General features: G+C 46.4%; 1 protein-coding gene and 1 long non-coding RNA gene across 4 annotated transcripts; one reads left to right on the forward strand and one right to left on the reverse strand.

Moving 5' to 3' along the window:
* Positions 1-218: 218 nt before the first annotated feature.
* On the reverse strand, positions 219-3,474 carry METTL21A (methyltransferase 21A, HSPA lysine). 2 transcript variants are annotated; one of them, XM_051623102.1, is made up of 3 exons: positions 3,215-3,474; positions 2,063-2,174; positions 219-1,045 (listed from the first exon to the last, which is right to left on the reverse strand). In XM_051623102.1, exons 1-3 carry the CDS (start codon positions 3,359-3,361, stop codon positions 648-650), a joined length of 657 nt encoding a protein of 218 aa, XP_051479062.1. In that variant the 5' UTR covers positions 3,362-3,474; the 3' UTR covers positions 219-647. The 2 variants fall into 2 exon arrangements, with proteins under 2 accessions (XP_051479062.1, XP_051479063.1); XM_051623103.1 differs by lacking the exon at positions 3,215-3,474 and adding an exon at positions 2,927-3,009.
* LOC127386290 (uncharacterized) lies at positions 2,921-12,396 on the forward strand. Of its 2 annotated transcripts, none has more exons than XR_007889848.1 (4): positions 2,921-3,014; positions 3,130-3,289; positions 5,949-6,076; positions 7,214-12,396. It is a non-coding gene; the product is annotated as an uncharacterized LOC127386290 (long non-coding RNA). The 2 variants fall into 2 exon arrangements; XR_007889849.1 differs by having other exon boundaries at positions 2,974-3,045.
* The last annotated feature ends 2,271 nt before the right edge of the window (positions 12,397-14,667 follow it).

The raw sequence follows: 14,667 nt of genomic DNA on the forward strand, positions 1-14,667 counted from the left end.
CATCACCAATTTCTAAGTTGGGTTACTCTGCAATACTGACTCCAAACCCACCCATCCCCAACCAGGTCTTGTTCTTTGTTTCCCTATCTCTGTTCAATTCAGCAGTGACAGCAACAGAACAACTTTAGAGAAACTGCCTTTGTTGGTTTTGCCTTTTAAGTGGCTTCTACCACAGCTTTTAAGATGCAGAAGACATGAAGAGTTAAAGCATTTAGAGCTGGAGTCTAAGCTTATATTTATTCCACTTTTCTAGAGTTAAGGAAATAATAAAGAGAAAAAAAACAACACTATAATATATTTCTAAGTTTCGCACAGAAACTAAGTGTGGTTTGATTTTAAACAAAAATCTTTTGATGACTCCAGGAATCCCTGGAGTTTTCTGTAACTTTTAAATAATTTCAAAAACTACATTTGATAAAAAGTCAGTGGGAAACCCTCTACAACTCTACTGAGAAATGAAGCAGAGGTTCAATATGCAGAAGTACAATCCTTGCTGTATCAGAACATGTAATCAAACAAGACCATTAGAACAAGAAGCCAATGAAATAACACAATTACATGCAATTACACGCTTAGAGACAAGTGTATTGAGTAGAAACAAAGAGAGGATTGAACAGCATCAGTGGTTTTACTAGCAAAGCATACAGTCAAAAGTCATCCTTGTGACTACCCCTCTGTGCTTTATAGATATGAACATCCTTACTGGAATCATAGTGGACCTCATACACAGAGAAACGGCCCCCCAGCATCTTCAAGAATTTGTGATCCCTTTCATAGCGGATGCGACAGGAAAGAAGAATCACAGTTCTCTCTGAGCACAGGTGCTCCAGTGTCTGGAGCAGTTCTGCAAAGGTTTCTTCCAGATAAACGATGTCTGCACCCAGGATGAAGTCAAATGCTCCTGGAGGGAAGTTATCCAGGTCTTTTCCCCAAGTCAGTTCCTTCACCACAGCTCTTGGACGTAGTGCAGAAGGTAAGTTAGCTTGTACGTTTGACTCCAGGAACTCCAGTGCTACTGCCCGGTCTGTGATGGTAACACGAGCACCTACGTGGTACAGGAGTGCATGTCTCAGACAGACAGTCATGTCCATAAATACAGCACTTGGAATAAAGTGCTCTGAGTCAAACAGGCTCCTTAGCTCCCGTTAAACATTAACAACTCCTCTGAGCTGCCTAATTAAAAACAAACAAACAAAAGAACAAAAGCAAAAAGCCCACTATCTATATACATCCTACACTTCATCAGTCATTTGAGCATATAAAGTGTACTCCACATGAAGATTAAGTTGGGTAGGGAACAAAAAGTGTTTTCTGGAGCTTTCTCACAGTGCTTGAAAGTAGAGGATTTACTTTCTGCTTTTCCATAGGTGACAACTAAGTTACAGGGATAGTTATGATTAACCTGCTCCAATTCTGTATTTGTCCAGCAGGACAGAGGCAGCTAGAGAGCGTCTTTCAGACAAAAATGCCTGTGGGATTTTGCATGGCATGACTGTATTTTGTCAAACTGCTTTGTTTTTATTATTTCAATAGGCACCTTCCATAGCCAGCAGAGACTTGAATTACAAAGTTAACTTGGGACAGTTAGCACAAGTTTAATATAATACCCCACTTGAGCCACAGACAGATTACAGACAAATCACTTCATTTCTCCAGACCTCAGCTTCCCTGTCTGCAAGACAGGCTAACAATGCCTATGCAAGCTCAGAGAAGGGTTCCTGCCTGTAGCTTTATCTGTGCTGCATAGGAAGACAAAGCAAGCACAGCACTTGCTCCCTAGGGGAAAATAGCTGCAGACCAGTATGCTGCTGAGCTGAGTACCATGGTAACAGGCATCAGCCCTAACGGGGTCCCACCATAAAGTAAATTCAGTGGCACCATTGCTACAATAAATAAAGCAACAGGCTCTGAAGTCTAAGAATAAAAGATGACTCTGACAGGAAACATCACAGTTCATTATGTAGCTTTGATGCTAACTTCTATTCCAGGCCTGTAGATGTAAAAGTGCTAGCTTTACTACAGTTATATATTGCTTTAAACAAGCAAACAAAAAAGCCCTTACCTAATAACGTGGCCACTATTCCCAGCAATCCAGTTCCAGCTCCCAGCTCAATCACAGACCGATCCCTGAGATCAATGCCTCCACTCTCCAAGAAAGTACACAGGACAACAGCCTAAGCAAGAGACAAGGGCAGTTAAGCACAGGGCTCATACTGAGCACAGTATTTCTGCTTTAGCCTGAGAGAGAAGGTTATGGTAAGGGTCAGGAACTTCAGGTCTCCAGCAAGACTTGACTGAGCCCTCGTCTGCTGCCTGCGTGCACGTCGTCTTTTTATGAGTTTTATGGAAGACTCATACAGGCAATAGGAAAAAAGAACCAGAGAGGCTAAAACTCAGGTGTGGTAACACAGCTTCACAAATCCTCAGTCGTAACAGGAGGAAGAAAGTGTTGCATTTGGAAAGGAAAATCTGGGGGGTGTCAAAACCTGGTGGGTAAATACAGTATTGCAAAAGTCCAGGATAAGGTTTCATAGTATCTTGCATGGCATTTCAAAAGGTTTCTGCACAACGCTGGCATGCATTAGGAAGGACACAGGAAAGTAAAGTAGTAACACTTCTATCTGGTTGTATCTAACATGTAGTTTACAGAAATCTTGATAAGGAGCAGTGTCCATAATAAATTCTGTCAAAGCCAACGTTGGGAAAGACCAGCAGCCCTCTGCACCAATTATTTTGAGGAATTTGCTGAAATTGCTACACTTGTTCTTTAAAACTAGAGGTAAAAGTGCAATTTGTGTTTGGACAGAGATCTGACCGATGGGAAGCCTTGGATTCCTGCCAGTATTGCAGCCAACTGCCCTGCAGCCTTGGGCCAACCACAAAACCCCTCTGTTTCAGCAGTTCTTATCCCCAAGATAAAGTCTACCAGCAGTTCTTGACAGGACAAGCAGAAGGATCCGTTCTGAGCTCTGAAGGGCATTGAACAAACATCACAGGCTACCGTCAAGAAACGGGTGAGAGTTCCGTGAGTTATCTGGAATATTGGTAAAGCGGAGTTTAACTTTTTCTTTCTGTAAAAAGAAAATCTTAGAGGAAAAAAAGCCTTCCCTTAGCAATTCCACGTTACAGAATGTGCTAAAGGCTTCTGAAAGCGAGGGGAAGCGCCGCGGGAAGCCCTCGAGCACGGAAACACTTCACTTCGCGGAACACCTACCGCATCCCAGACCACGGCCGCCACCCCCAGCTGCCGCCAGTCCTGCCGGAGCCGGATGGTGCGGCTGGCGAAGCGGTAGCTGGCCGAGGGGCTGTGCAGCTGCCGCGCTCCCCAGCCAGCTCTCTCCTCGTAGGGGACCAGGGCCATCCCGCCGGGGCCGATCGCCTCCCGCGGCGCAGCCCCCGGCCCTCCGGCTCCCCGAGGGCCCCGCGCCCCGCGGCAGGAGCCAGCGCCGCGGGCAGGGCCCTCCCCGAGGCCTCGCTCCCCCTGGGCCCGCCCTGGCCGCCGCCGGGCCCGGGCCCGCTCCGCCCCGAGTCGCCGCCCGGGGCCGGGCCAAGAGCAGGGAGAGGCCCGGGGCCGCCGCGGGGAGAGGCTCGGCTCTCCCGGGGACCTGGGCCTGGGCCCGCCCGCTCCTGACGCCTCCCCGGCCCGGAGCAGCCGCGCAGCGCCCGGCCCGGCCCCCAGTGGCCGCCGCCTGAGCCCGGCGCGGCCTCCCGCGCCAGCGCCCGGCTGGGGAAGGGCGCGGGGCCGGCGGCGCTCAGCGGCGAGCCGGGGCGAGCGAATCCCGGGTGAAGAGAGGAGAGGCGGCGGGAGGGCTCCGCAGCGCCCCTGCCCCTCCGCCACGGCGGCCGCGGGGGCGGCAGGACGGCAGGCCTGGCCCTCCCGGGGCGAGGCCCGCGGCCCGGCCTGCTGCGGCCCCAGCTGCCGGGGGTGGCCGGGCCTCCCGGGGGAACAGCCCCGCCGCGTCCTGCGGGAGGCCCGGGCCGGCGGCTTCTCGCATTTTCAGACCTACGTGCCACGCCAAAAGCTGCGAGGTGCAAAAGGCCCTGTGGGACGTGGCTGTCCCCGCTGCCCCGCCGTGGTGCCAGCGCGAGGCTTTGGTGTCGGGGTTCGGAGGTCAGTGCAAAGGGAAGGTCCAGCCTGCCCGCCTCCGTGGCTGCGACGTTACCTCTGCAAGTGCTCATCTCCAGCCTGGAAGCAGCCCCTCTGTGACCATCACAGAAACAGCAGTTCTGGTGTATTTGGGTCAGAGCACTGACCAGGGCCATACAGCCAATGTTGCTCTCGGCTGGTGATGTGGTGGCAACGTGCCTCTGGCACTGTTTGTGCACGGGCTTCTCTTCACCTTTGGCTCCGTTTAATCTCTTGTTTGGCAAAACAACACAGTGCTCCTCTCCTTTGTGCGTCTCCATCTCCAGTTACTTGAACTTCCTCCAAAGACTGCTAAAGGCCACGGGAGGGCCGAGGAAGCATCCTGGCAGTGCTTGCACTCCAGCAGCCTGGAGGCATGGCTGCAAGTGCTCCACCGAAAGGGGCAGGACCTCCATCCATGCTCCTCAGCCCCTGCAAGCAGCCCCTGCAGGGGGCCAGGCCATGTGTGAAGGACCACATGTGGGGGTGCAAGGGCCCTTCTCCAGTGGCAGTGTGCCCTGGCAGCTCCCAGTGTCACTATCTTTCAGGTATGACTGGCTCTCAAAGTTAGGGAGCATAACTGGCTCCGGAAAACATCCCCACTCTTTCCCACAGGGAGCAGCAAACCTGGCTGGCAGATGAAAGCAAATGTGGTTACATCTGGAAGCTGTTAATTTCAAAAGAGTGGCTCAAGATTAATGAAAGCCTTTGAGGAGGAGTGTTACAGGCTGCACAGGGGTGGCAGGAACTAAAGCTTGTTTTTAGGGTTCTGCTACTGTAGGGGAATGGAAACCAGAATTTCACTTGCCCCAAACCAGTTCATACTTGTCTTATGGCAACTCAGACTTCTCCTCATAAACGTGCCAGAGCAGGTGTGATGATTCAGCTTACTGTGGTTTTACGTCCAAAAGTGCTGGTTGCTTGCCACTAGTCCTGCTTTTGAGAGTTTGAAACTGGTTGTGCTATTATCTCAATTATTTTTAAAATTATTTATACAGGCGGCGTGGGAAAAGCAATGGCAGTGATTACACTTGAAATGGGAGCCCTGCTTGGATGAGTTTTTTAATCACTTACGCTGTGCCTAAACTACACCATCAGGCAAATGGAGGGAAACTCCCAAATGGCACAAAGCTTTCGCCTCCTCCTCTGGCACCACATGCCAGCCCTAGGATCTCCAGCCGAGGAGATGTGGAGGAGTGTGGCAGGGCTCCAGTGCTCCCAACTGCCTCCTTACCCCCCAAAACCAGTTTTCCTCTCCTGCTGTATTTCATAAGACCTAGGGTCTGGCAAGATAGCAACTAGAGTGAAAGAAGGCCGTGTGTGAAAATGTATACATTTGCTTTCAAAAATGGTAATACAACAAGTGCTTGTGTCCTAAGAAGATCTTTCAGTAAGTCACATACCCCTGAATATCTTTGAAGCCCAGCAGGTTTTCTACCGATCCTGCTCTACTTCCCAGAACTATTTCCCCTTCTTCCTTGCTAATGTTGCTCTAGCACTGACTTTTGTGAGCTTTATACAGGACATCAAAAATTACTTTCCACATCATAAGTGTATAGTGACACTACTAAAAGGGAACCAAGTCAGCTAGAAGTTCAGTAAGGGCCCTAATTCCCCAACTTAATTCTAAGTCTATATTTACCTGCTTTTCCCCTCTCTAAATCAATTTTCTAAGAAGGTACAGATCCCAAGTCTCATAGTGAAAGAGAAAGAGATTTGGGTTGCTCCACCCTTCCTGACAGTAAAAGAATAAGGAAAATGCAACAGCAAAGAATTATGGCTAAAACAGTTGTGCAGAACTGAAATGCTTTTTCTCCCACAGGGCAAGAGCTTATCACAACAATGAAGTTGCAAGTACATGGCCTGGTTCAGCTTTTAAACACTGCAGAAGGCTGCAAGGACACCTAAGCTGCAGATAAACTTGTGAAGTAGGGAAAAGCTGGCTTTAAGGTAAGCAAGAATGTGTTACAGTATAAAGAAACACCATGAAGTCTGTTCTTATCTTACTCAACTACTTGATAGAGCAAAGGCATAATGCGTCCAACTATAAGTAAATCCTTCTACCTCAGATGTAGGTGAGATGCTTGGGGTAATTAAGAAAAAGTGTTTAAGGGCAATGCTTGTAATACTGAGAAGAAGAAAGAATCAAATAAATGAGACATAAATGAGAGCAAATTATTTTTAAGCTATACTAACATACCTCCCTTTCTGAAATATTCTCTTTCCTGCTTAATACTTGAAATTCTCTCTTAGAAAGGAGTGTGACAGTTCTTGTGATAGTTCTGCAGATACTGCATGTACTGCATGGCAGCACATGGATTTTGAAGCCATCCCTGATGTGGGGAAAATACTGCATCCCTCACACAATCTCTGGTTACCAAGGCAAAGGCAGGTATAAATAGAAACAATCTGATATTTTTAAAAACTTTGTCTAGAAACCTGTGTTGCTGATAGTGCTCTGACAGCAATGCCTTATTCCAAATAGTTCTGTTCTACATTTGTGTAGAAACTTCTGGTTGTACACATTTGATCCTTTCCTCTCTAAATAAATAGCAGCTACTTCTGGTTGTCATTCCACGGAAATATGAAAACTGTCTTTGAAGTTTGGACAAATATCTGTTTTGCTAAGAGCTTTTATCAACCAAACGAACACGAGCTAACAAAGCTTGGAGGAAAACCTGTAAAAGAAACATGTCTTTCTCCCTAAGGATCACCATAAGTGGCCATTCAAATTACTAGCAATGAAATTATTTAATAATTTTACATTTCCATCCCCACCAGTAGTTTCCAGATTCTGCACATCAGTGAGACAGATGGTGTGGTTAATCACTTGCTGGTAAATACAAAGGGAATATACTATAGATTAATTTGGCTGATGACACCTTTCTTTTGCAAAATCAAGACAGCCTCAGCCTGAACTGATCTGGATCATCTTTGAAAACAGTGGGGTGAATTAAAAATAAAATCTTAACTTTCTGCAGAAACTGGTGGGTTTTCAGTAGACCTTAGAACTTGTTGCTTCAGCAAGATCCTTACAAAAAACTAAAGTTATGGTCTGATCTAGCTTGTCGTTTACTTTACACACAGAGTTACATTAAACAATGGAAGTAATGATAAAAAATATGAAGATGTATAATTTCTGAAGTGCTTGAGCTGAAACACAGGAAGATTCTGGAGCCTCTGAAGAGGAAATTGTTCCCATTAGTAACATTATATTCACGCCTTCAACCTCGGATCTTGATAAACTGTCATACATAATCACCACGTTTATTAAAATGTCTTGTTACAGAAAGATCACTTAGCTTTAAGTGGAACTGTGTGACTGATCTCTCAAAGGCCTTGCAGGTCTGAAAGCTAACATTATTCTGAAGTTTTTATTAAAGAACAAAAAGCAAAATGAGTAAGCTCTTCACAAGCAACCACTGCAGTTCCAGCTGCACTTCAGTTGCTGGAAGCCTCCTTCACTCACCGCTGCACTTTCAGAAGTTCACAGAAGTTTGCAGCCTTATCCATGTCTCCAGTTGGTGGACTTCCAGACCATGAAATGCCACATGTTGAGTCGTATGAGAGGAGAGTCCCCAACCCACTGTGGTGTGACTGACACATGAGCAGGCATTGGTGTGCACATGGGTGGATACCAGGAATGGTTGCTCCAGCAGTGCTCCAGTGAGCACAGGGCTGTGGTCAGGAAGTCGTGATGCAGTGCTGTGATTTCCCTCCTCTGCCAGCAGCTTCTGTACTCATTGCAGCTGGTTGGTGGTTGTCAGCCAGGGCAACATATGTTTGGTGTGTGGGAACCTGCGCTGGGGAAAAATGCTGCAAAAAATCACCCTTCTACGGAGACGGAGTGTGGATCTAGAGGCTTGATATTTGGTGGCCAGATTTCTGATGTGCTCTGGAGGTGCAGTGTTATGTAATTGGAGAGGAAATTACAGTGCAAGCAATGCCCTGTGTTAATTTAACTAGTTAACAATAACTAATTTAAAAACATTTAAAACCAATTATATGGACAGGCAGACAACAGCTATAGCATTCACATATATGCAAAAGCATCTGCCTCACTGCAAATGCTGCCTTTTAAAACCAAGCACAACTCAAGTTTACAAAAAATGTGGGGGATTTAGTGTTATTTGTAATGGTATTGGTAGTGTTCTTCTGCACTTCTTAGAAGACAATGGAGAAGCAGCAAGAGTCAAGTCTAAGCCGTTTCAGGTACCTTAAAGCTAATAGGAGGTGCTCCTCAGAGCCTCCCTCCAGGTTTTGGTAGCCCAGGGATGGAATTGGAGCTTTAGAAGTTTGGCCTAAACAAACTTACTGCAGGGCTTTTGCATGTAATTTGACTTTTCTGAATTAAGTCATGCATCCATGTTAATGTTTGTGTTAAAAAAAATGGAAAGCATTTTCCTTCTCCTCATAGGAAATTTGTGTCCATAACCTACAGTAACAGCTATTTCTAACACTTGGTACATCAGAATAGGAGTTCTGCCAGCCCTCTGCCCAAGGGTGCACAAAGTCCAACTTTGCAGGCCTCTGTCTTTCTTGGCTTCAGCACATCTCGAATAATCTACTCAGGTACTAAGTCTCCATTACCACTACCTTAGCCTTTGGTAACTGTGAAGCTAATTTTACTTTACCTTAAGACAAAGTGAAAGTAAGATCAGAATAGAGAAGCTAAGGTAAAGAAATATTAAGTCCCGTATGTCTGTGCTGTAGGTTTCCCTGCAGTGATCCAGATGCTCACATGCCACCCAAGAAGCCTCTGCATTGCTTGTAATGACATCTTAGATTGCTGCAGAGGCAAAAGAACAGATTTAATCAATGACACCAGCACTGCAGTCTGTTCTTATGCTATGAAACACAGGCTCCCAGCCCTGGCTTGCATGCATTCACCTCTAGCCAAGGGTAGTACAGAAGATTTAAAAGTAAGAAGATTTAGGGCTACTAAAAATCCTCCTTGTATGTTCTGAACAGCATCACTGGTTTGTCTTTTTTTTTTTTTCCCAAAAAACATTGAAATCTTCTATTTCCCGAACTAGCATTTTGCTTCGGGATTTTTCCCTTAAATGGCCATAGTCTTATTTTACTTGTCAACTTCAAAAGACAATCAAGGGTGCAATATTTTTGTCCTGCCAGCTGCTGGTGGATTTCAAAACAGGATGCCTGTTTTCCCCCTCATTATGTGCAACAGTGAGACACAGAATTCTGAGCTTTTGTTTTCAGTTGGTTATACAGGTTCAACCTGGTGATTCATTCTTCCTGCAGCTATGTTTCCAGGAAAAGACAAAGTCCTGGCTCTTCTCCAAGTATCCATAGATTGCTTGAGAGTAAGATCAGAAGGCAATCCTTCTCCCTCAGCTGGGACACTTTCTAAGAAGAGAAAAATTGAGCAAAACACATCCCAGAGCTCATGTTATCACTCTCCAGACAAGCAAGGAGGCACATGTCCTTGGAGAGGCATGTGCAGTACTAAGTCAAGGTGAAGATAACAGCAGAGTTTACAAGACTTCAGAATCTTGGCCCTGTGAAGCACAGCCAAGCATTTGCAAGGAACCTTTCTCCATTTCCGGGACTGATGGTGACTGTGAAGCTGGATGGCTTATAGAAAATCCTATAGTCTAATCTCAAGCTTTTTAGAAGACTCTCAGATTCTTGTTGCAGTTGGTGTCTGCAAGAACCTGCCCTTGGATTTGGGAATTTTTCAAGTGTCGTTATTCAGATAGGAGCTGGTAACTATGGTTTCTGATGTCTCCTCTCAGGGATGCTGCTGCTCATAGATGAAGGGAAGCCTGGTTTTGCTTCATGAAGCAAGGGGCTACAGCGCTGTGTTGTTATGAATACACGTGCTAAGCTTTCAGAGAGGGAGTGAAATAAAAACATGCAGAAATCTACCTACAAGTAGCCATTGCAGGAAATCTAGACTTGTCTGAGAAGTGGAGTTCCTTTGAACACAAGCTGCTGCTCATGTGGACTGGGCAAACAGGCCAACTAAAGAGACAGACTTAGCCACCCCTATAAGCCCACAAGCCAAATCACAGCTGGTTGCACTAATGTTAGTCCTGTCAAGCCTGGCAGCCTTCATTTATGATGAACCCTGCACATAATTACACATATAGTTAGGCTTATAGTTCCAAGCTGCATTCAGTAGTTGGCAGGGTACGTTCCTGGTTGTTACAGATCCTTTGACCTCATTAGATTCACATCAGGAGTGAATCTGGTCCTTTGTCTTTCAGAATAAATCATAGGTCTTTTTCATCTTAGTATCTCAGGAATATAGGTTGCTCCTCCCTTGGCTGTCATCACTATCTGACTGAGGTTTTGTTTCAGGATTCTGCCTGGCCTTCCTTAAAGGCTGTGTGGATTTCTCCTGACAATTACAGCAACTTCTCCATAGGGCTTAAATTAGCTTTCGTTTCCCACATTTTGGAAAGTTGCTTTCCCTTTTGTGAAAATTAAATCAAACATACTCTTTCCCCACCACACATTATTGAAAGTTACACATGAGCCATCACTTGGAGGAGAAATGAAGGCCTGTATAACAAACTTGTTCTCTTTAGGGAATGGTGACATTAAGTGTCAAATTTATAAACTCCCATCCATGCTGGCATTAACACCCGCTGGGATCCATTTGGTAATCAGTATTGCTTTCATAAAAGCAAGACTTAGGTTGGGGAGAAAAAAACAAAAAGCAAGCCAACCTATGATGCCAGAACAAGTGAAAAACTGCTCTGCTCCTCTCTGTTCCCTGGCAGAAAGATGCAGTATGCTTTTGAGGATCAGACTTAAGGATTCTACTAAGGTTACTCCCATCCTTGGTTTCCAGAGCAGTCCATCTCTCCCCTGGCAGCTGTAGGGCCTGTGTCCCTGTCCCAACAGCATCTGTCCATGCTCTGGGCACTGCAGATCCTCAGTCTGCCCGCAGCAGCTCAGCTGTGTGGCACCTTTCAAGAAAACCTGCTGTAGCCCACTTGCCAGAAAACATTTTTCTTCACACTAAGGCATGGCTGCCTTGGTAGGAAATAGCTGCCAGGTAGGAGAGGGGATGGGATGCTCCACAGCAGCAGCTCCCACTGCATTGATCTGCTCTGTGCTCAGAGTCCAGCCAGCACTCCAGGGGGATATTCTTATGTGTCAATTTTCAGGACAGTGCTGAGAGCCGGTCGTTCTTCCCCATAGTGAGAGACTAAAACCTGTGTGGTATGCAACTGAAACAAGAAAAACCTTTCACCATTTTAAGAAGTTTGCCCAGCACAGAGGATGACACCAGTTCTTTCTGATTTGTTTGAATTTTGTCTGCAACTGTGCAGGTTCAAGCCCAGTTCCAAATAGGCTGTAGCTCCTGATCCAGCTTCTTCCCAAGTCTCTGCCTCTGGCTTGAAGCGAACAAGCAAATACACTCATGAACCCCATTCCCATCAACCTGATGGTCTTTCTTTCATGGTAGTTTTCACCCCATACATCTTGTAGCAGCAGCATCCTTCCCTAGAGAGGTGCAGAAGTGGCACACTGTCAGCAGTGGGACTGGTGTTTGGCAGTGTTGCCCTCAGCTCCTCCCCAGGAATAGCAGTGATTCTCCCCCATTATCTGAGAGATCGGGACTGCTGCTCTGCAATAGGACTTACTAATCCTTATTGGCCAGCCCTGTAATCGGGAGAGCTCAATAAAACTGGTCCACCCTCCTTGCAGGATCACCTGCTCTGGGAATTGCCCTGCCTCAGCTGCAGTCCTGGTAAGCCAGACAGCCCTGAAACCTGGAGGGGGTGAACACTGTGACTAAGGGGAAATGCTTCAGGCAGGAAGGAAAAACAGTTAACTTCAACAGATTATGTAAAAGCAAGGTATTTTATTTCTGTGAGCTGTCAACTGGGTCCCCTACTCAGAGAGAAGGAGCAGTAATTGGGGGTCCCACAGCACAAACCTCTCTTCCCAAAGCAGCAGGGAAAGGGGCTGGTTCTCAACCATCTGTAGGAAGCTATTTTCAGCTAATGTGTTCATTATTGCCAAGATTTGCCATCCAAAATGCCTATTTATCATGCAAAATGTGGCACTAGGTATGTGCTGCCCATTGTACACCAAAGGAATTGATTTTTTTATAATGGAAACTGTCTGGTGATTCACTGGGGTAAATCAAGCAAAACAGTAGAAAGACAAGATGGAAAATAGGAAGTGAACCTGGACTGGTAATAAATCATGGTAGATGGTATTCAATATATTGCTATAGCAGTAAGTCAATAGAGTACTAAGCTGCATAAATAAAAGATAATGTGTTTCATCTCTGCGGGGTGTTGCTTAGGCTACACCTATAAAAAGGATCACCTGGTTCTGCAGAAAATACACACAGCAACAGATTTTGTCATATTATCCTGATAAATCAGGTCTTTGTTAAGATTTTAAGAGTACTTTGCCAAAATGGAGAGGAAAAATAAATATTCTTCATTACTGCAGCTACAGAGAGGCATGCACAGATATGGAAAAAACACTCTTTACTGGCATACTGAGGTCTGTGGAAGCAGAAGCTTGAATTCTCCTGGAATGGTGGGGAGGTAGAACAGTTTGCTGTTTCTGTGATTTCCAGGGATTAAACTCAGCTTCCTCGTGCTTAAGACCTACATGAATAAGGCTACACAGAGAAACAGACTACTGATCTTTTTCCTCCCTCTGTATGTTTGAATAAACCCTGATGCCCTACAGCAGTGCTAGTGCCGGGGAAGAGCAGCCCTCGCCTCTTCCCTTTGCAGCACTACACACCAGGAACAAGTATGAGACCCATGGGAACCTTCAGCCTCTTGGAGACAGAAGAACCAAAACCCTCACCCCCAAATAGCAGTGAGACACGTCACGTACTCCAGACATTCCAAGTTCCCAGCATTTTTCATCTATCAGGACAAGTATGCAGCATTTTGGCTGCTGCCCTCGACAGCAGGGGCCCAGCACTTGGCTGCCTGCTGAGCCACTCTTGCTCACTTCTTCTTTGCCCTTGAACAAAGATTTTTCCACTGCCCAAAACCACAGCTTTGGCAAAAGGCCTCCCTGAGGCTGCTCTGAAGCCCAGACTTCGTAGAGGTCCCAGCTTGCTGCTGGGATCCCACGAGGCACTTGCTGTGGTTGCACCTCTCTCCGCTGCAGCCGGGCAGCCCCATCGCACGCTGACACGGCTGCAGGGAACAGGACAGACGTGGTCTGGGAAAAGAACACTCAGCATCATGGCTCTCTGGCTGAGGAGTGCAGTTTGCTGGGATTCCTGTAACTGCCCCAGCTGGAGTGGGCTCACCTCCATTAGCATGGAGCCACCAGACAGGTCCCAGCAGCACAGCAGGAGTGCAGCTTGCTCAGGTGCTGCTGCTTTCTAAAATAGAGACACCCAGCTGCAAACAACTAAGTATATTGCTTTTCTGAGGTAAGAGGGTAAATCATGCCAGTTTTAATATTAAATAGCACAGGTGCAAGCCAGCTCTTATCCTTGCTTGAGAATTAATTACTTCACTAAACCACACCAGCTCTCCAGCTTTCTTCTTATCCCCCATCATCCTCACCAAAGATCAGTGGATGCAGTGCCAGAGGGAAGAAAATGGATGTTTTGTGTGAAGCCCCTTTTTTCCCTCCCTGATTCAGGTGAGTCTCTAGTCCCACCTGATGATTAAATCCCGCTCCTTCCTAGATCTAGCTTTCCTAGCAGAGTACTGAGGTTGTGGAGGGACACTGGGCTGAAGTGGTTCAAAAAGAGCTGAAGGCAAATCTTCTCTGAGGCCCTTGTGTAATCCACAGCGAGGTCAGATTTCTCCAGAGTAACAAGGCTTTACTGACTGTCAGAAGTGTGTAGAGAGGCTTAACTAACACAGCTTAGAGAACCTGCCAGCAAGTGAAAAAGTATAATTCAGCAGTCTGAGGGAATAATCCTCATATAAGACTATAAATAATTTATTTTCTCCCTTTATTGTGCCTGGAATTCAGTTGTACAAATTTTAGAAGTGCAGCATCTATGACTTTGTCTCTCCAAAGGAACTAGACACGGTTTTCTCTGAAAACTCTGCATCTGCGATTGTGAGGGAGAGCCAATGCCAGAACTTGTCCTACATAATGGTGCTAAACCCTGAGCTTGCCTGTCTCTGGAGTAACTGCCAGCATGATAGCAGTGTTTCGTAATACTTTGTGTGTTCTTAAGTCTTCTGCAGAGCCATTCTTCTTATCTGGGGCCAGAGTTAAATTTTTGTAGGGACAGCAAGGTGATCCATTGCAGAACAATGCATGGTCATGTTTATCAGGGCCTCTGACTGGCTGTGGGGATCTTGCCCTCTAATCCATCTTCCCTGGAGCATATCTGAGCATTCCAGTCCTCTGAGAAGCTCTCAGGTAGTGCAAACTCACTTAGCTACAATACAGTTGCTGGAGACTTTCAATACGGCAAACCAGAAGTCCCTGGGAATGGCAGCAGCCACGTGTAGTGTTTCCTCCCAGGCGGCACGGAGGTAACATGCAGAACAGCAAATTGTGACCTGTTACTGAGCAGCAGGAGCCTGCGTTGCTCGAGCTCAGCTACAGGAGGG

The sequence above is a fragment of the Apus apus genome, chromosome 6 (assembly GCF_020740795.1).
Source record: "Apus apus isolate bApuApu2 chromosome 6, bApuApu2.pri.cur, whole genome shotgun sequence".
Taxonomy (NCBI): domain Eukaryota; kingdom Metazoa; phylum Chordata; class Aves; order Apodiformes; family Apodidae; genus Apus; species Apus apus.